This window comes from Canis aureus, chromosome 14, assembly GCF_053574225.1.
Source record: "Canis aureus isolate CA01 chromosome 14, VMU_Caureus_v.1.0, whole genome shotgun sequence".
Lineage (NCBI taxonomy): Eukaryota > Metazoa > Chordata > Mammalia > Carnivora > Canidae > Canis > Canis aureus.
Genome location: NC_135624.1, coordinates 58,697,249 through 58,719,022, shown reverse-complemented (window position 1 = coordinate 58,719,022; position 21,774 = coordinate 58,697,249). Strand labels below are relative to the sequence as shown.

The window sequence follows — 21,774 nt, the reverse complement described above, 5'->3', positions numbered from 1 at the left end:
TTTTAGTTCTATGCATATTTAAAACGCCATAATATATTATTAATATATATTATAAGCAATTAACATTGGCTTATTTGCATGTGTGAAAATTTGTATGTATTACTGAAAAAAATTCTAATTTATTAGGAAACGCTATTGCTCTTATGATGCATTCAAACATTTGCAAAGCCATCTTCTACAAGTTCAAAATTTAAGCATTTTAAAACATGGGTCTATTTTGGTAAATATTTATGAGGCTCACTTTCTTTACCTATTCAATATCACAGTAATTTATGCTTTACACAATGATGGAGGTAAAATAGGAAAACATGTCTTAATTTTTTGGTATCTAGATAAAATTATAATCCTAATCTCTATTGGTTTTCCCAATAAAAATGAGAGAGAACACAAAGGCCATTTTTTTTTTTTTAAAGATTCTATTTGTTTATTCGTGAGAGACAGAAAGAGAGAGAGAGAGGCAGAGAGAGACACAGGCAGAGGGAGAAGCAGGCTCCATGCAGGGAGCCCAATGTGGGATTTGATCCCAGGACTCCAGGATCACACCCCAATGTGGAACTTGATCCCAGGACTCCAGGATTGCGCCCTGGGCTGAAGGCAGGATCTAAACCGCTGAGCCAACCAGGGATCCCCCACAGAACCCATTTTACCTTCTTTAGAGTATGATGAAAAGTTACACAGTGTGGTGAGACCATTCAGTTAGAACAAAATAATTGATGAAGTAGAGGAATTTCTGAAGTATACATAGAATTAAAAAATGATTTTTAGAAAAGAAAATTTACTAAGAATTGCATTAAATATTCCAAATGATAAAACAGTAGAACAAAAGGCTTTTCCTAAATAACAACATGAACTTCAAAGTAAAGAATCAAATCAACATGAGTAAAGGGATAAAATTTGACCAAATAAAACTGACAAGATTGTTTTTCTCTTCATCGACAACAAAGTGGGTTTATGATTGAGTTTGTTACTTATATGTGTGAAGTGCTTGATCTTGTGTTTAGGTTTTTTTTTTTTTCTTTTAAGGAGAGAATTGATAAATTTGTAATTCTTACAGGAAAGAGGATTAAAAATCCTAATCCATCCCTAAAGTCTCTGAAAGATTGCAGCTCAAAACTATGAAGGAGCATGAACCTATTTAATATTAATTCATATAAATAATTTGATTATTAAAATTAAAAATATATGTATGTATTTTAGTTTGCTATTGTTTTATTCCAATGAGTCTAGGACATAAGTCACAAAACATGCTAAATTCTACAAGATAGTTTGCAACTGAAAATTAAAAATTAGCTTTTAATATCATTTTTGAACTCAATTGGGAATTCAAGCATTCAGTGATCTTTAGGCCACAGAGCCTATATGCAGTGGCTGCTAATTAATTACATAACATTCTACTGAGCCAGGGACTTCCTAAAACATTCTCCATATTCTGCAAAGATCAATTTGTCTACTATGTGGACTCATTAATTAAAAAAATACCCAACATTTTAGCATATAAAAATAAGTTGATATATGTGTATGTGTACTCATGTGTGCAATAGGTCCATGTTTTGTTCATGTTTGTAACTGATTTAGGGCTCCAAACTCAGAAAGAATTGGTATTTTACTCTAAGAAACAATGAATTTCTTTATCTCTAAAGTTTCTTATTTTTTTAATTTTGAATTAGCATCTTTGAAAAAATATTATAACTACACATATATAATACTTAGAATTCATAAATATTATATAGATATAATCAACAATGAGTTTTATTAATAAAACATTCATGCTATAAAATTGAGACTATCTAAAATATTAAGTGTAAATTAGGTATATAAAACAAGAAATTTTCAAAGCACGCCTAATTTTAATAATTTTTATCCAGGCTGAATGTTGTAAACTGAATATACCCCCTCAAAATTCCTATGTAGAAATTCTAGCTCCCAATGTGGTATTATGATGTGAAAGCAATAATGTGGAGTTTTACTTGCATCAAGTAGAGAACTAGATAACCCTCTATCTTCTTAACATCTTTTGATCCCTCTTACTTCTCTGATTATTTGTTCAATTATGGTTATAAAAAGTACCCTTACATTTATGATTTATTTACATTAATTATATGAATGGAAATTCATGTAATTTCTTCTTTGTATTTTAAGAGAATCCATTCAATGGTTTCAAATTGTATAGGAAATATTACTGTTTCCTCTTGGAGCTTTGTTTTCTACATTATCTCAAAATACGGAGTTGTACTTACCGACCTTAGTTTATCATGTCTTCTGCATCTTCCATATCCCCAAAGAATCTAACATAATCACAACTTCCTTTGTCCCTAATTTCTTTTTTTGACAAGTAGAGAGAAATATAATTAATTAATCATTAATATAATTAATTAAGTAACACTTTGTGAAATATATATACACAATTTACACATATTTCACGAAGAAAACAAACCACCTCTATATATTAACATACATTATAAAGAAAACATAATATAAATATTAGCATTAAATGACAATCAGGAACTACATATTTTAATTTAATATTCCCAACCATCTATTTTTGTATAAGATCTCCATATTATTGCTGAAGACATTTAGTTTAGAGGGAGTAGAAAGCAGTGGCTTATAACCAGAATCGACTTAGTTCTCCAGGAAATATTCTGCAATATTCGGGAACATTTTTGGTAGTCACAACTAGAAGGTTACTACATTTAGACAGTGGAAGCCAGAAATAACACTGAACACCCTATGGTATGCAGGATACACTCTTCCAACTACCCCTCCCCTCATACATACATACACATACACACACTGAAAATTACCCACTTAAAAATATGAAAAAAAAAATAAAAAAATAAAAATATGAATAGTGCTGACAATGAGACTCTATGATATATAGGATAATTTGTTCACAATCACACTGTCAAAAATTAGTAGGGCTGGAATCAATGTTTTCATAGAAGGTATATATTATCGGCTTAAAATGTATATTTAAACTTATTTCTTAAATACATGATATAAATTGTTGTTATCTCCGTATTTTGTGGTTGTTAATGTTCATGTTCTGTGACATTATTAAGACCACTCCTAGTCAATATACACTTTTCCAACAAAATGGATAAAGTGACATATATCACATGTTTATTTGGATATGTCTCTCCCTTATTGAAATCCATTAAGTGAATCTCTCTCAATATGAGAATTAAGACCAAGCTGGTCAGTTTTGTTTTGGTTTGATTTTGATTTTTGGATTATGTTTCCCAAACATTATTGGGATATTGACATATAACATTGTGTAAGTTTTCAGTATACAATATGGTGTTTGAATATACATATATGTTGCAAAATGATTATCAGAATAAGATTAATCATTTGTCATCTCCCATAATAAGTTTGTGGGTGTGTAAGGTGAGAACATTTAGGATCTACTTTTAGCAACTTTCAAATATATATGCAAGCTAGTTACTTTGGTATATAGATTTCTCCATAATCAGGTCATAGGTATTTCAAGTTGCCACTCAGCTACAACAATCACTTATACTTCCTTGATCATAATATAATATTTCTAAGTATCTGCTTATAAAGTTTCATCCCAACTCTTTGCAATACCCAAGACCTAACCCAAAGTTTATCATCTCTACAAATTCCTTTCCAAAACTTCCCTCTTCCAGTAAGTTTTATATTTTCCTTCTCTATTCCCCTATATCATGTATATATACCTCTTTATTTGTTTTTGTAAAGTCACAGAAATAGAGTTAGTCAGACAAGGCTTCAAATTATGGTCTTATATTTATTAAATGTATGATATTTAATAATGATACAGGAGAGCTTGGTTCTTGTCTCACAGAGTTGAAGAATGAATCTCATGGACAACAGAGTGAGCAAAACAATAGAAGTTTATTAAGCAGAGATACAGAGAAAGCTCTCAGAAGTCAGAGGAGTCCCAGGAGGGTTGCCGCTGAGAGCTTTAACAGGCAGTCATTTATTGAGAACCTCGCCAGGGAGCCTATGGCCTTAGGATTCTTGTGCAGTCTTGGTTTGAGCAGGGACTATTGATAACACCTTAATTACATATTTCTTTGTGGTCTGGTAAGTTTCTACAATTACTTCTACAAGGGGGATACTCCCTAAAGTTTTGGAGCTAGGGAGCCAGGTTTATTTTTTTACCTATTTTTTCTGTCTTATCTTTGTTTTATTGGGATGGGTAGGAGCTTGACTCTGGGGCCATTTGGTGTTCATGGGGCTCATTGGAGCCCACAGATTTCTGGGAGCCTGATTTTGGCCCTTTCCTTGATCTTTCCCTGCCTAGCCCCATCTGCCCCTAACTCGTTCCTATATCAATAAGACTAGGATTTTTAGGTTTTGGTATAATGAGGAGAACAATGCTTAAATCATAGCAAAGTAATGAGTTTACCCCAATTTCTGGTCCATTATAAATAAATGTTGGCTTTACTAGTTTATTATTATGATTGCAAAATATATATTAATCTTATCAAAATATTTCTTTCAGGTACTAGAGAATATCTTTCAGAACAGGGACTGTCTGATTTTCACCTCGCTCTAAACTCTAAACTCTAGCACAACGTATGGAGTGGTTACTCAAGAAATGTTTGACTAATAGGCTTTGTTCTCTATGTTCTCAAATGTGAATTTCAACCTTCTGTTCCTTTGTTTGTCAATATCAGAAGTAAATAACCTCTAAAACTTACCTGCAGTAAGTCTGGCTCTAGCTATTTACAAATATTGATTCTTTAAACAATTCTGTGAGAAGAGATAAAAAGGCACAGACTTTAAAAGAAAGTAATAAAAATGACTATTTAAAGACAAAATTAAATTAGCTAAGTAAAGGTAGATTTCTCATATATAACAAAAAAATAATAATGCCTCTTCAACTGGAATAATATGATATAGAAGAATGTAGCTTTTAGTTATTGTTTCAGTATGCTTGCTTCATGTGATTTGCTGATATATTTCAAGTCACTTGTTAAAGGTTGTTAATAACAATTCAATTTTAACTCAGGATGACTTTTTACACCCCTACTGATATTCTTATGATGCAGCATTATGTATCTAGTACCATCATTGAATTATTATCTTTTTAAAAATATTATTTGAAATTTGGTAGATTCAAAATAATTAAATACTTAGGTAAATCACAAATAAGCAAACATAAATATACAATTTTTAACATTATTTTCTTACTGCTTAAAGCCTAAAACCAATTGTAGGCTCTAGTTTTCTTTGTATACACATCAAAGGTAATTGCCATAGGATGCAAAACATGTAATAACAGAATAAATAATTCTGACAAAGACCTATTCAAATAAAGTCCAAATTAAAGAACATAAGTCAGTGATATAAACAATTTACTGGAATCAAGATAATATCTACTGTTTTCATTCAATATCTGTCAAAATGTAGATTAACCTGCCTGTGTATAACTTAGTTTCATCTTCTATGAAACATACCCATGCTAATTTACTCCAATAAATATATCTTATAATTATCTTGTAGTCCTCATAAGGGTGTCATTTGACTATAAAGCTACTGTAAAATATTACATCCTTTAAGTACTGCTATTTAGAAACATACATAAATACTAAATCTAACACATATTAAATTCATATTCAAATTAGCATTAAATATTAAATTAGCTTTTTATTTTTTTAAAGATTTTATCTATTCATGAGAGACAGAGAATGAGAGAGAGAGAGCGAGAAGCAGAGACACAGGCAGAGGTAGAAGCAGGCTCTCCACAAGGAGCCCCACGAGGGACTAGATCCCGGACCATGGGATCACTCCCTGAGCCGAAGGCAGATGCTCAACCACTGAGCCAATGTATTTGCCAATTCAACATTTAGCTTCAAAAAGTAGTGATACAGAATTGAGAAATTATATGAAAATGTGGATATTTATATATTTTCAGTATTAACATATTTCATTTTTAGAACTTTAGTTGAGTTGTGTTTTTTCCCTGATTCTTTCTGACTCTTCCATTACATGAAAGTGTTGGTTGATTATTTTTTCCTAAGGGATGATGATGGAAATGTAAAGATAGAATTGACAAATAGCTTTGTTGGCAAAATGAGCGCATTAGAACTAATTAGTTCTCCCTCTAGCTCACTGAATTATGTGGCTTCTCTGAAGGACAGAAACACTTTTATTTATTTACTTTTATTATTATTTTTTTTTATTTATTTATGATAGTCACAGAGAGAGAGAGAGAGAGAGGCAGAGACACAGGCAGAGGGAGAAGCAGGCTCCATGCACTGGGAGCCCGACGTGGGATTCGATCCCGGGTCTCCAGGATCGCGCCCTGGGTCAAAGGCAGGCACTAAACCGCTGCGCCACCCAGGGATCCCCAGAAACACTTTTAAAAATCAAGAGAATATTTTTAAGAAATAAATGAAAATGTATTTAGTCTCACAAATTAACAAAGAAGTGCATTTGAATAGGAGTGCCATTTAATGTCAACTTAATTTAAAAATATGATAAAAAATCTGAATGTGAACATCCAAGAAGCTCAATGAATTCCATGTGGGATAACTTCAAAGAGACTTATACCAAGACACATTATAATCAAGATGTAGAAAGACAAGGAGAGAATCTTTAAAGCAGCACAAGAGAAGTGTCTCATTGTATACAAAAGATGATGCTTTAGGGGCACCTGGGTGGCTCAATTGGTTAAGCATCTGACTGTAGCTCAGGTTATGATCCCAGGGTCTTGGTATCTAGCCACATTGGGCTTCCTAGTTCTTCCTTGCCTCTCCTCCTGTTTATGTTTTCTCTCTTTCTTTCTAAAATAATAAAATAAAATAAAATAAAATAAAATAAAATAAAATAAAATAAAATAAAATAAAATAATAAAATATAAAATAAAATAAAATAAAATATAAAATAAAATAAAATAAAAATAAAAATAAAAATCTGTGATATTATCAGTAGATCTCATCAGCAACTAGGCAAACCAGAGGCAGTGGGTAATATATTCAAAGGACTACAAGAAAAAAAATATCAAAAATCATATATCTGGCAAAAGTGTCCTTCAAAAATGATGGAGAGGTGAAGGCATTCCTAGGTAAAGAAAAGTTGAAAGTGTTTGTTATCACTACACTTGCCCTGAAAGAAATTATAAAAGTTTTTCTGCAGATTGTGATGAAAGGACAGTGGACAGTAACTAAAAGCGATATAAAGAAATTAAAATCTCAGTAAAAATAAATACATGAGCAATTATAAAAGCTAGCACTATTGTAACAATAGCCTATAACTCCATTTTTTTCTGTTTTATACATGATTTAAGAGACTAATACATTTCAAAATTATTAGTGTAAAAACTAGTATTTTTTAACTTTTCTTTGTTTCAACTGCTCATTTTATGTTCTAAATAATTTAAGAGATTAATGCATTAAAGCATAACTTTATGATTTCAGACACACAATGTGCAAAGATACAATTTTGTGACATCAATAACCAAAAGAAAGTGGGAAAAGAGCTTTAAATGAGCAGTTTTTATATTATTGCAATTAAGTTGGTATAAGTAATTCTCATAGCAACTGAGATGGAAATAGTTATAGAATATTCACAAAAAAGAAATAAGAGGAAATTTAAAACGTTTCACTATAAAATATCAGCTTAACACAAAAGAGAGAAATGCAGGAAATTAGGGACAATATAAGCTATAAGGCATATAGAAAATAGAAAAATGACAAGAATGAACTCCTTCTTATCAGTAAATCAGTTTTATTATAACTGGATTTAACTTTCTAATCAAAAGACCAATTGGTAGAATAGATAAAAAAAACCTGAGCCAACTACATGCTGCCTACTAGTGATGCACTTTAGATCTTAAGAGGCAAATAGGTTGAAAGTAAAGGTTGGAAAAGATATTCCATGCAATAGTCACCAAAAGGGAACAGGCATGGCAACACTAATATAATACAAATATACTTTAAATTAAAAAAGATTATACAAGGGAAAAAACAAACATTAATAAAAAGTTAAATACATTAAAAAGCTATAATAATCATAGACATTTATGTCTCAGGTAACAAAATATAAGTAGCAAAAATTTACAGGTTTGAAGAAAGAAATCGACATTTTCACAATAGTTAGAGACTGCATCATCCCATTTTTAAGTAAGTAAAGACATTAAGAAATTGAAGAACACAATAAAGTAACTAGATCTAACACATATATAGGACACTCTATGTGTTGAGCAGGAAGATCCAGCTACCAATCCCAAGTGAGTATTCCTATTATATGGAGAATACAAAAATCATAGCAATATCAACCATCAGAAGCTGAAGCTCACAGTCATTGGTTCACTGCATATTCTGCAGGTTTAGAGTCACCGAAGAGGCAACATGCAAATCGCTAGTTATCTGTGGCCAAGCAGCTGATTGTCACTCTGCTTTCATTTTGGGGAATGTTCCAGATTCAGGGCACTGATTCCTCCACACTAGCCAACTGTAACAGAATACACATTATTTTCAAGGGCAGATGGGATATTCACCAGGTTATACCATATATTAGGTTATATATTATGTCTCTAAAGATTTTAACAGCTAATATCTTTTTATCTTTTCTGATCCCGTAGAATGAAGTAGGAAACCAATGGCAGAAGGAAAAATGGAAATTTTAAAAATCTGTGGAAATTAAACAATGCACTCCTAAACAATCAGTGGGTCAAGGAGATCACTAGATAAATTAGAAAATTCTAGGTAAATTATAACAAAAACACAATACAACAAACTTATGGGATACAGCAAAATTGGGAAGTTTATAGTTGTAAACACCAAGAAGGATCTCATATCAACAAACTAACTTTTACGAGTTAAGGAAGAAGAAAAAGAAAAACTTAAACCTGAAACTATTAGAAATAAATGGGAAAATAAAAAAAATACAAAAATCAAGGAAATTAAACTTTGATTCTTCAAAGAGATTAGCAAAATTAACAAGAATTTTCATTAGATTGACTAAAAAATAAAGAGGAGAGGCGACTCAACTTACTAAAATCAGAAATATAAGTAGGGAAATTACTACCAATTCTATAGAAATAAAGGGCTTTTATGAAAGTAAGAATATAGTGAAAAATTGTATGCCAGAAAATGGAATAATCTGGATGAAATGGACATATTCCTATAAACACAAGTTTTTTTAAGACTGAATCATGAATAAATGTAAGTTCTAAATAGACCTATAACCAGCAACGAGAGTGAGTCAGTAATTAAAAATCACCCAACAAGGAAAAACCCAAGACATGATGGCTTCACTGATGAATTATACCAAACATTTGAAGTACCAAACATAAAGAACTAATAATCCTTAAAATCTCCCCCCTCCCAAAAGAAAGAAAGTTAAAGGAAAAAAAAATCAAAGAATACTTTCTAACTCATTTTACCCTGATATCAAAACTGAACAAAAACCCTATGAAAAAAATACAGACCAATATACCTTGTGAATTTTGATGCAAAAATTCTAAAAAAAAAAAAAAAAAAATGAGAGAAGAAAGAAAGAAAAAAGAAAGAAAAGAAAGAAGAAAGAAAGAACAAATTTAGTGTTATATTAAAAGGAATATATGCCATAATTTCATTCCTGGAAATGTAAGAATGGTTTAAGAACAAAAATTTACCAATGTAATATACCACATTAACAGGAAAAATAAAAACATGATCATTTCAACTGATGCAGAAAAAAACATTTGGGCAACCCCTGTGGCTTAGTGGTTTAGTGCCTGCCTTGGGCCCAGAGTGTGATCCTGAAGTCCAGGGATCGAGTCCCACATCAGGCTCCCTGCATGGAGCCTGCTTTTCCCTCTGCCTGTCTCTCTCTCTCTTTCTCTCTCCCCGCGCCGTGTCTCTAATAAATAAATCTTAAAAAAAAAAAAAAAAAAAAAGAAAGAAAAGAAAAGAAAAAAAATTTGACAAAATCCGGCACCCTTTACGATAAAAATACTCAACAAGTTATGTAAAACAAAGAAACTATCTCAACATAGTATAAATTATATATATTTAAAAACATCTACAGAGAATATTATACTCAGTGTTGAAAGACTGAAAGTTTTCATCTAAGATCAGGAACAAAGCAAGTACAACAACTTTGCTGCTTCTATTAAACATAGCACTGGAAGAGCAATTAGGCAAGAAAAGGAAATAATAGGCATTGAAATTGGAAAGAAAAAGCAAAATTATCTTTGTTCATAGATGATATGATTTTATATGCAGAAATTCCTAAAGATCCCACAAAAAAGTGTTAGATCTAATAAATTCAGCGAATTAACAGGTTACTGTTTCATTACTAAAAAATCCGTTCCACTCTACTTACAATGAATAATCTGAAAAGGATTGTAAGAAAACAATTCCATTTACAAAAGCACCAAAAAATAAAATACTTGGGAATTAAATTGACCAAGCAGGTTAAAAACATTATGATGAAAACTACAAAACATTCCAAAAATAAATAAATAAATAAATGGAAACACATCCCATTTATAGATTAGAAAACTTAATATTTTTAAGATGTTATTACCACCCCCCAAAGTTATTTACAGATTTAATGCAATCTCTATCAAAATCCCGATGATTTCTTTTTTGTTGAAACAGAAAAATCCATTCTAAAATCAATATAAAATCTCCAGATATCCCAAATAGCCATAATAATCATAAAAAAAAGAAGAAAGTTGGAAGACAAACATTTCCTGATTTTAAAATTTTCTACACTACAAAAATCCAAAAAAATGGACACAGGACTTGAATAGATTTTTTTTCCCCAAAAAAGTAGCAGATAAACAAACCCAGGAAAAGGTGTTCAATATTGCTAATCATTAGAGAAATGCAGATCAAATCTATAATAGATATCATCTCACACCCATTAGGATAACTACTACCAAAATAAAACAAAATAGAAAATAAATGCTAGCAAGAATGTGAAGAAACTGAAACTCTTGTGAACCATTGTGAGAATGTAAAATGGTACAGCTGGTGTGAGAAACAATAAATAAAAAAGATTCCTCAAAAAACAAATTGCACTTCTAGGTATACACAAAAGCATTGCAAACAAGGTTTCAAAGAGATCTTTGTACACCCACGTTCATAGTAGCATTATTCACAATAGCTAAAATGTGGAAGCAACCCTAATGTCTCTGGACAGATGAATGGGTGAGCAAAATAGCATATATATATTTATTCAGCACTAAAAAGGAAGGGAATTGTCACACATGCTGCAATGCAGATTATTTGAGGACATTATATGAAGTGGAATAAGGCAGTCTCAAAAATGCAAATACTATGTAATTCCACTTCTATGAAGTGCCTAGAGTAGTTCAAATCATAGAAAGTAGAATGATGGTTTCCAGGGTCTGGATGAAGAAGAGGAAGAGGAGTTATTGTTTAGTGGGCATAAAGTTTTAGTTTTTCAATATTAAACAAGTTCTGGTAATTTCTAATGGTGATGGTTATACAATAATATGAATGTTCTAATACTACAGCTGTACACTTCAAATGATTAAGATGGCAAATTTTATGTTATGTGTATTTTATCTTAATAAAAATGGGAAAATTGAATGTAACAATGTCAAATTTGGATGAGGGAAAATAATATAATTATTAATCATGTGACATGTCAAAATTCAATTTAATCTCTTCAGAAGGTAAACAGACATTATATTTTTAAGAAGCTGTAAACATTAAGGAATATATTTAAGAAAGTTTTCCAAAATATGGAGAATGGGGAATTGACTTGAACATATATATTATTTGCAGAGCTATAACCTTGAAATATTAAAAGATAGCTAAGTATTGTCAATAAGGTAAAGTTCAGTAAATTACAATGTAATAAATAAATTAACTAAACACATTTTTCATGAAAATTATATAATGAAAAATACTTTAGTTGTACAACTTATTGTTTTAAATTTCTATTCCAACAATTTATTTATTTATTTATTTATTTATTTATTTATTTATTTATTTATTTATTTTTTAAGATTCTATTTATTTATTCATGAGAGACAGAGAGAGAGGCAGAGATACAGGCAGAAGGTGAAGCAGGCTCCATGCAGGGAGCCCAATGCTGGACTCATCCCAGGTCTCCAGGATCACACCCTGGGCTGAAGGCAGAGCTAAACCGCTGAGCCACCTGGGCTGCCCAAATTCATTCTCTTTAATGAACAGTTCTATGAGTTTTGACAAATACATAGAGTCATGTAACATACGCTATCATAATCAATATACACAATAGTTTCATCACACCAAAAAATTATGTTATCCTTCTCCTTGATTCAACTACTCCACTCATCCCCAAACCATGGAAAGCAGGCATCTGTTCTCTGTCACTATAATTTTGACTCTCACAAAACATCAAATGAATAAAATCATATAATATGCAATTTTCAAATTTGACTTCTTTCACTTGTAATGAATTTAAATTCATCTATGTTGTTTTATGCGGGCACCAGGGTGGCTCAGTGGTTAAGCAACTGCCTTTGGTTCAGGTTGTGATCCTGGGGTCCTGGGATCCAGTCCCACATCTGGCTCCCTGCAGGGAGGCTGCTTCTCCCTCTGCTACGTCTTTATCTCTTTCTGTGTGTCTCTCATGAATAAATAAAACATTAAAAAAAGATTTATATTGTTTTGTGTATCAAAAGTTCATTCCTCATTATTGGTCAGTAGTATTACATATACTACTTCATGTATCTACTGTAACAGTAGGTTATTCATTCAGTAGTTGAAGGACATTTCAGCTTCCAGTTTTGATGTTATGATTCTCTTATATGAAAAGAATCCAGGTAATTTAGTCAGGATTTGAAGATGTCATACTTTAGATTATAATACTTTCTATTTCCTATACAATCATCAGATCCTCAGACAAAGGTAATTATGAAATTAGGGAAAAACACTAAAATAGAAAAGCAAATTTTAAAAATTTAATTAAGGTCACCTTTCAATAAGAGTTATTTTTGAATCTATTTTCTCATAAATAAAACAGTCTTAAGAGCTAAATCCATTTTTATTTTATCTTTTTATAAGATTTTATTTATTTATTCATGTGATACAGAGAGAGAGAAAGAGAGAGAGGCAGAGACACAGGCAGAGAGAGAAAACAGGCTCCTTGGAGGGAGCCTGATGTGGGATTCGATCCCAGGACTCTAGGATCATGCCCTGAGCCAAAGGCAGATGCTTAACTGCTGAGCCACCCAGGTGTCCTGCTAAATCCATTTTTAAATATTAAGTTTCCTCCTCCAAATAAAATCATATGTTACTTTTAGTAATTTGGAAACAAACAAACAAAAATAAAACTGTAATCATAGGGATAATGTTTCTTGGTTTTCTATTAAAAAGTAAATCAGATATCTAAAAAGTATTATAAAATAATTATTCTCCAGTTCCCCTGAATAGGCTCAAAAGAGAGAACTGCCCTTCATATTGGGAAAGCACCTAAATATCCTCTTTATGCATTTATTTTTTCAAATGCTCATCTATAATGGTAGCTCCTTCTCACACAGAGTCACTTCCATCTCTTTCTCCCATATTTTAGATCTGCCTTTTCTCTTCCATAAGCAGATATGTTCTTCAATGTAAATAAGTTTAGATATTCAACTTACATATTCATTAATATGATCAATGCTCATGCCTTCTACTTTGCAAAAGTAAACCATGATGCTCAAAGTTCTTAAATGAAAGACTAGTATTAAGATAGAAAAAAAAAAAAACTTAAATCTTAGATACAGTTATTCCAGTAAAGGCGATCTGAAAGCACATTCTAACTGACCATAACTGATGGCAAAGAGAAGAGATATGATAATGACTTCTCGTTCTTAACATTTATAATTTGTATACATGGTGTTTTGTATTATATTTGTATTTATCGATCTTAATTGCTTATGCTTACTTTTAAATACATTTTGATGCAGGAATCTTTCTCATTAGCATCTTTAATCTTACTTTAAAAGTGTTGACAAAAATAAAAAAATAAAAAATAAAAAAATAATAAAAAAATAAAAGTGTTGACAATTGGAGGTACCTGGGTGGCTCAGTTGGTTGAGTGTCCAACTCTTGACTTCCACTCAGGTTATGATCTTAGGGTTGTGAGATTGGGCCCCACATGGGGCTCTGAGCTCAGCAGGGAATATGCTTGGGATTTTTCTCTCTCCCTCTCCCCTGCCCGCCCCCCTACTTGCATATCCTATCTCCTCCTTTCTCTCTCTCTCTCTCTCAAATAAATAAATTAAAAATATTTAAAAAGTGTTGACAGTTGTAGTTGAATACATTTCTAAATATAAGCAATAATTTGTGCTATTTCACTGAAAAAAAGGGGTCAATTTTTCTGGTATGAAACATAAAAGATATGAACTTCCATTTAAAATTTCTACACATTTCAGTAGTGAGTATGTAGCCAAATGTTTCCATAGAGTTAAAAATTAAGAAAAGTTATGTTGTTCTTTTTCAGCAGCCCATCTTAGTTTGGAAGCACTCACATACTTATTTCACTTCAGAAGATTCCTATCTCTGATACATCTCTACTGCAGTCCTTATTTTTTCTCTTGCTTCATAGCATGGAAGAGTGACTCTTCCCACCAATTATTAAATTTAGCAAGTACTGTTCTTAGGCCAATCCAATAAGCCTGAAGGAAAAGATCGGTTGTCTGCTTCATTAGCATGAGGCATTGTTCCTCTGTGTTCATTGTATATTATTGATTCAAGTATGTAGGTCCTGATTCTGCTCAAATAAATTTACCTGGTAGCTGAAGTGAAAATATCTGAATAGCTGATGGCTGAAATTGACCTTAGATGCTTAATAGCTTGATTCCTCTAAGAGGGTCACTGATACTCATTACATCCTATTCAGACCATTATCCTGATCAATGCAGTATTGTTTTTATGATTCATTTGCTATATTTTCTTGAAACTAAAGTCATAGCATTTTCAAGCTAGAAGAGATTTTACAAATGATAAAACTAAAGGTACAGGAAGGTTAACCATCTTTTCTTCTATTCAGTCTTCTGAAACTGGATTCTATTTTATTTCTAATTTGAATGTGATATAAGAATAATTAGAAATACATCCTATTAGCTCTCTTCTGGCCTAACCCAGACCTATTTGCTAGATGAACAGGCTCCAAAGGCTTGATTTTATGGTTTAAAAATACTTTGAAAGAGAAAGCCATCTAAACAACAAAATCAATCAAGCAGACAACAAAAACTTGTTGGGGCTTTTACAAATGGCATATAATAAAAATCAGTTGGTCTTCTGACAAAGACTTTTGAAAAGCTTGATTACATCATGATCCTGAAAGGTGTTCTTGTAGCTGTCCTATATCACAGGGTCATATGTCATTTTTAGAAACATAATGAACATTTCTGTCTTACAAATACATTCATTTGTCACATAATGTTATAGATTTCAGCAAATTACATGGGTCTACCATCATTTCTTTTAAATCTTTTTCAGTATCTTTCTGAATGGTGTGAAAATTATCTTTAAATATTAACTTAAAAAGGTTTTAAATCCAGCAACGGAAAACATTTTAGAGCCTAAGTTACCAAAATCAAGTTGAAACATAAAGAAAAATGAAAAGTTATATTTTCAGTCCTAAAGTCATAGCAATCATTTTTCTATCAGTGATCATTTTGGCTCATTATTCCATTATTTTTGATCTACTGATATCTATCTACAGATTTTTTCCCACCAGAAAAAAAAATGGCATGCACAATTGTACATACAAATTCAGAGGATTTAAGGATGCTAAAATGCATCCACGTAGCTCAGTGAAGTTCAGATTAAAAATATCTGCATGAATTAAGTTGAAAGATGAAAATATCATTTTTTACTTGGGAAGAAGGATGACATTCACTTCAAATGCCCAAAATTTAAGCTCCGTATAATTGAACAATCAACAGCTAGAGTTGACTGATAGGGTTTTAAAAGGTTAAATAATGTCATGTCACATAGGGGGAAAGAAACCAAATCCTCTTCACCAGTCACTATTCCAAGTTGAAGCATAGTAATAGTATAAATATTCAATAGTATTTTAAGTCTCATGTATAATTAGGAATGGATTTTATAACTTGAAATGTAATTCTCTCAGGGCAGTATGTCCTATTAGTCAAAATTCACATTAGGAATATTTGCAGATTAATATTTTTGTGGTTTGAGTGGCAAAAACAATGTGTGTGGATTTAAGCCAAGTAATGATCTACGCTAAAGCAGTTCGGTTATGGTATAAGAAAGGAACAGCTGGTTGTCAACAGTGTTTACTGTGATTTTAACAGACAACAGCAGCTACAGAATGCAGTCCTAATGAAGGAGAAGCTCTAAAGCTGCCTGTGGATAGAATTACAAATGTGGTGGGAATGTCACAGTAATTTGTTTTCTTCTAAGGGTAACCAAATAAATCTGAGATTTCATTGCCTAAAAGAGGTGAGGTCCACAAGATGTGAATGTTAACAAATTCTTCAGGCTCTTTGAACACTAGTTTCATTTATTCTTTCTATTTTTCACTCCGTAAGTGCTGTATTATTAGCATGGAGCAAAGGGAATAAATCCTCACAATTGTTTGACAAGCTAAAGTTCAGTGCTGTGGGGCTGCATCAATTTGAATTTCATGTACCACTATTTCCCTTGACATTTTACCATAGGGGGATCCCACACATTTACCGGTCCTCTGTAATAAGTTTGGGAGGATATTTGGAGCATATAATGAGTGGATACACAAGAGATCGTGAGAACTTAAGTCAATGTAATTTGTCAATTGATATGTGGAATTAGACTTTAATTGGAAATGAGCTGAGTATTTCAAAAGCAGAAGTGTAGTATCTAAGTTATTTAGTGTCAGAAGGAAGATGCATGTGTGACAGAAATTAGGAGGTAATGAATGATTAAGGCAGGAAAGTGTAATAAAATATGCTTTAGCACATAGCAGTTTTGTGAGTTGAAATAGAGTAGAATCCAAAGAAAAACAGATTCTCATATTCTTTCCTTGTAGTTGTTTCAACATGATTCTGTACACCACAGTTTGCCAACACCACAGCAAACTGTAGTCCGTAGACTAATTCTGGCCTATAACAGTTTTCTTGTTGTTGTTGTTGTTTAAATTCTATTAGATCACAGTGACAATCACTTATTCATGTATTGTCTATAGCTGATTTGACTATTGAGTATTGCACCTGCCAAGCCGAGTAATTGAAACAGAAACTTACAGTCTTACAGGCCTCCAAACTCCAAAATATTCACTGTCTGACCCTTTACCAAAAAAAGTTTGCCAGCCTGACTCTAGATGTATGAAAATCATTGAAGGTTTGGGATGCTGGATGGCTCAGCCAGTTAAGCATCTGACTTGATTTTGGCTCAGATCATGATCTCGGAGTCCCGGGATCAAGGCCTTCATTGGGGTCCCTGCTCAGTGGGGAGTCTGCTTCCCTTTTCTCTCTCCCTCTGCCCCTCCCCCTGGCTTGTGCATTCTCCCCTTATCTAAAATAAATAAATAAGATCTTAAAAACAAGAAAATCATTGTAAGTTTAATTTATGTTGTTTGATTTGTAGATTTCTTCAAGGGCTCTTATTCAATGATGTAGCCTCTAATATAAGGAACAGAGTTAAAAATAAGTTTATATTTGCCATAGATATTTTAATACAGTAAGTGATAAATTCATAATTATATTAGAGTTTAATTAGCACAATAGAACTACCAAAAAAGTGTTATGGAGCTAAAGAGATAAGTATATAAATCAGAACTTAACAAGAATGTGAAAGGGACTGGTTAAGTGAAAGTCAGCAAGGTAAGACTTGAAAGATAAGGTGCAATCACTGTCACCGAAGGTGCCTGAGTCACTGAAGTGGTCGCACAGAGTTGAGTTTTAGGAAAAATCCTAAAAGTAATGAATATTTGGCTGTCAAAGTGAAACCATGAAGGTAAAACTGGTAGAGATCTGTGGAATTTGCTGTTTTTGAAGCAACTTCTATGAAGGGCTTGGCAGTTGAGTTGGATCCACTCTGGTGCCTGGATTCTGGAGTCTGCTGAAAACCTCTGTTACTCTCCCAACCTGATCTGCCCCTGAGACTTGGAAAGTAATGATTTCTTCTTTATTTCTGTCCATTCTTATCAAATCTAGTTTGGAAATATATATGAAAAAGGGACATGGGAAATATAGTCTCCAGTTTTAGCTAACAATTATTGATCATTCTCAGAGATTGTAAATGAGAAATTTGAACAGAACAGAACAGAAGGATTGGTCTATGCTCCAGTTGTCATCTTCTGTTAAAGTTTAAAGGCCAAGAGGTGGAATAACCTGAAAACATATTTACTGACAAGTCTAAATCTGGTGGTAGCAATGGGGAAACTCAAAGAGCTAAGGATCAGGGCTGCTGAAGCTCCTTGGGCATCTTCATTTTACAATATTTGGAGTTTTTACATGTTACTTCGGTGTCCACTGTATTTTTCATAAAAGTGAGGAGTCAGATGGAAGCTTTATGATTTTTTTAAAGGTTTTTATGTATTCATTCATGAGAGATACAGAGAAAGAGAGAGGCAGAGACACAGGCAGAGGGAGAAGCAGGCTCCACACAGGGAGCCTGATGCGGGACTTGATCCCGGGTCTCCAGGATCATGCCCAGGGCCGAAGGCAGGTGCTAAACTGCTGAGCCACCTTGGCTGCCCTGTTTTATGATTTTATAACCAATCTTCTGAATTGACTTACCATTGTTCTGCCATCTTCTACTAAAACCAAGACCTGAAGACCACACCTCCTACAGGGAGGAGACTTAACCATGTTCTCAGAGGAGCACATATTCCTTCAGCTCACTTTGGAAAGCAAAATCTGTAACATTAAAAAAAAAAAATTGTCATTCTTTCTGTAACTTCCTAACAAGTACATTTAAATCTACTTTTTGGATTTTCTGATATCAACACTAAGACTAAATGGTCCTCATGAAACAGCTCAAGTTATTTTAAAATTTGATTGTCTCTTGTTTTAACCATGAGATATTTACAAATATAAATATCCAGAACTTAAAGATTCCTCAGAGCACACTTTTCCAAATTTTACAATTTGATATTCTGTAATTCTGTGTAATTCGCAGTTATAAGTTTCCAAAAGTACAATGATATTTTAAGTTTATCTTTCTTCATTATTATCTGCCCAAATTTTGGCAGATAATTGTCATGGTCATAGCATGTGATTTACTAATATCATATAAGATTATGAATCTTTTAAAATGATCTAGCTTGTTTTCAATTTATATAAATATCATTTGTATGCTTAAAGAATATGTATTCTTCAGTTGTTGATTTTATTTTTTTGAGACAGAGACACATTGACCAACTATGTTAATTATGTTGTTTAAAGTAAGTCATTAAAATATAATTGGTACATTTTATATCCTGAGAATTGGTGTTTATGTTTGGAAATGTGAATGAAGAAAAAATCCTAGCTCCCTTGGGGTGCCTGGATGGCTCTGTTGGTTAAGGGTCTGACTTGATTTCAGCTCAAGTCATGATCTCAGGGTTGTGAGATTGAGCTTTACATTGGGCTCTGGGCACAATGTAGAGTCTACTTGTCCCTCTCCCTCTGCTTCTCTCCTTGCTCTCTCTCTTAAATAAATAAACAAAATCCATTAAAAAAATATCCCTAGCTCCCAATGAGTTTGTATTCTATAAATACAAGGAACAATCAATCTAACAACTAACTAAATAAGTGTAAATCAGAGATAAATAAATCACATGAGAGAAAAAAAAAATGAGGTAATGGGTATCGTTAACATCTGCTGTGTGGTGATGTTGAAGGATTGCAACACTATATAAAATGATTAAGATTAGCCTCATTGAAAGCAACTTTTGTGCACAGATGTCATAGTTGTGAGGGAGTGAGCCACATAACTTTTTTCCAGTCAGAGGAAAGAGCCAATACAATTCTCTTATTGGGAATATCCCTGGCCATTTTGAAAAATAGAACCTGGAGAAAGATAACCAAACCTGAACCTAAGGGGGCAAGAAGGCAGAGGAGTGGGGCCCCCAAGGCACCTGTCCCCACCAACTTACCTAGATAACTTTCAAATCATCCTGAAAACCTATGAATTTGGCCTGAGATTTAAAGAGAGAACAGCTGGAACACTACAGTGAGGAGAGTTTGTGCTTCTATTAAGGTAGGAAGAAGGGGGGAAAATAAAGAAATAAAAAGCACCCAGTGGGGCTTCAGTAGAAGCCAGATGGTGGGGAGGGGGCTGCACCTGCTGCCTTGGGGACCACTGCCAGGGAGCGCGATGCCCGCGGCGCAGACCCCGACCCCAGGGCGCCGGGGACACAGCCGGGCTCCTGCTCCCCCCAGGACAGGCGGAGGCGGGGAGGGCCCAGGACAGCGAGGACGCTCTTGCCCCGGGGCCCCCAGCTGACCGGGAGACTGCGGTGGTTCCTGGGGAGCTGACTCCAGGGCTGGGGAACTGGCCGCCGCCAGTGGTGGTGTCCCTCCTGGGGTCACCCTGTGCCTGGGACTGAGCAGGGGCCTCACAGGATAAACAGCTCCCACTGAGCCGGGCACCTGGCAGGGGGCTGAGCAGCTCCCCCAGGTGCTCACACCTGAGAATCAGCACAGCAGGCTCCTCCCCCAGAAGACCACCTAGACCGACAGGGGAAAAGCAAGTTATTGACCAAGCAGCATTGGAAAGTTCCAGGGGAAGTTGAGGGATTTACAGTATATAGAATCAGAGGATACCTCCCCTTTTGTTTTTGTTTTGTTTGCTTCCTCCCCCCTCCTTTTTTTCACTTCCTTTTTTTTTTTTTCCCCTCTTCTCTCTTTTTCTCCTTTTCCCAGTACAAGTTGTTTTTGGCCACTCTGCACTGAGCAAAATGACTCACCTCAAAAGAAGGAATCAGAAACGGTCCTCTCTCCCACAGAATTACAAAATTTGGATTACAATTCAATGTCAAAAGGCCAATTCAGAAGCACAGTTTTAAAGCTACTGGTGGCTCTAGAAAAAAACATAAAGGATTCAAGAGACTTCATGATTTCAGAATTTAGATCTAATCAGGCAGAAATTAAAGATCAATTAAATGAGATGCAATCCAAATGAGAGGTCCTATAAACGAGGGTTAACGAGGTAGAAGAACGAGTGAGTGACATAGAAGACAAGTTGATGGCAAGGAGGGAAACTGAGGAAAAAAGAGAAAAACAATTAAAAGATCATGAGCATAGGTTAGGGGAAATAAATGACAGCCTCAGAAAGAAAAATCTATGTTTAATTGGGGTTCCCGAGGGCGCCAAAAGGGACAGAGGACCAGAATATGTATTTGAACAAATCATAGCTGAGAACTTTCCTAATCTGGGAAGGGAAACAGGCATTCAGATCCAGGAAATAGAGAGATCCCCCCCCCCCTAAAATCAATAAAAACCACTCAACACCTCAACATTTAATAGTGAAACTTGCAAATTCCAAAAATAAAGAGAAGATCCTTAAAGCAGCAAGAGACAATAAGTCTCTAACTTTTATGGGGAGAAATATTATATTAACAGCAGACCTCTCTACAGAGACCTGGCAGGCCAGAAAGGGCTGGCAGGATATATTCAGGGTCCTAAATGAGAAGAACATGCAGCCAAGAATACTTTATCCAGCAAGGCTCTCATAAAAAATAGAAGGAGAGATAAAGAGCTTCCAAGATAGGCAGGAACTGGAAGAATATGTGACCACCAACCAGCTCTGCAAGAAATACTAAGGGGGATGCTGTAATACAAAGAGGAAGTCCAAAGGAACAATCCACAAAAACAGGGACTGAATAGGTATCATGATGACGCTAAACTCATATCTT

General features: G+C 33.7%; 1 protein-coding gene across 1 annotated transcript in view; it reads left to right on the top strand.

Moving 5' to 3' along the window:
- The window catches only part of TECRL (trans-2,3-enoyl-CoA reductase like), a 115,470-nt gene extending 109,982 nt beyond the window's left edge, over positions 1 to 5,488 (top strand). The window contains exon 12 of the mRNA XM_077848175.1: positions 4,493 to 5,488. Coding sequence (XP_077704301.1) covers positions 4,493 to 4,560 — 68 coding nt within the window. The 3' untranslated portion in view covers positions 4,561 to 5,488. The remainder of the gene's footprint in view (positions 1 to 4,492) is intronic.
- The last annotated feature ends 16,286 nt before the right edge of the window (positions 5,489 to 21,774 follow it).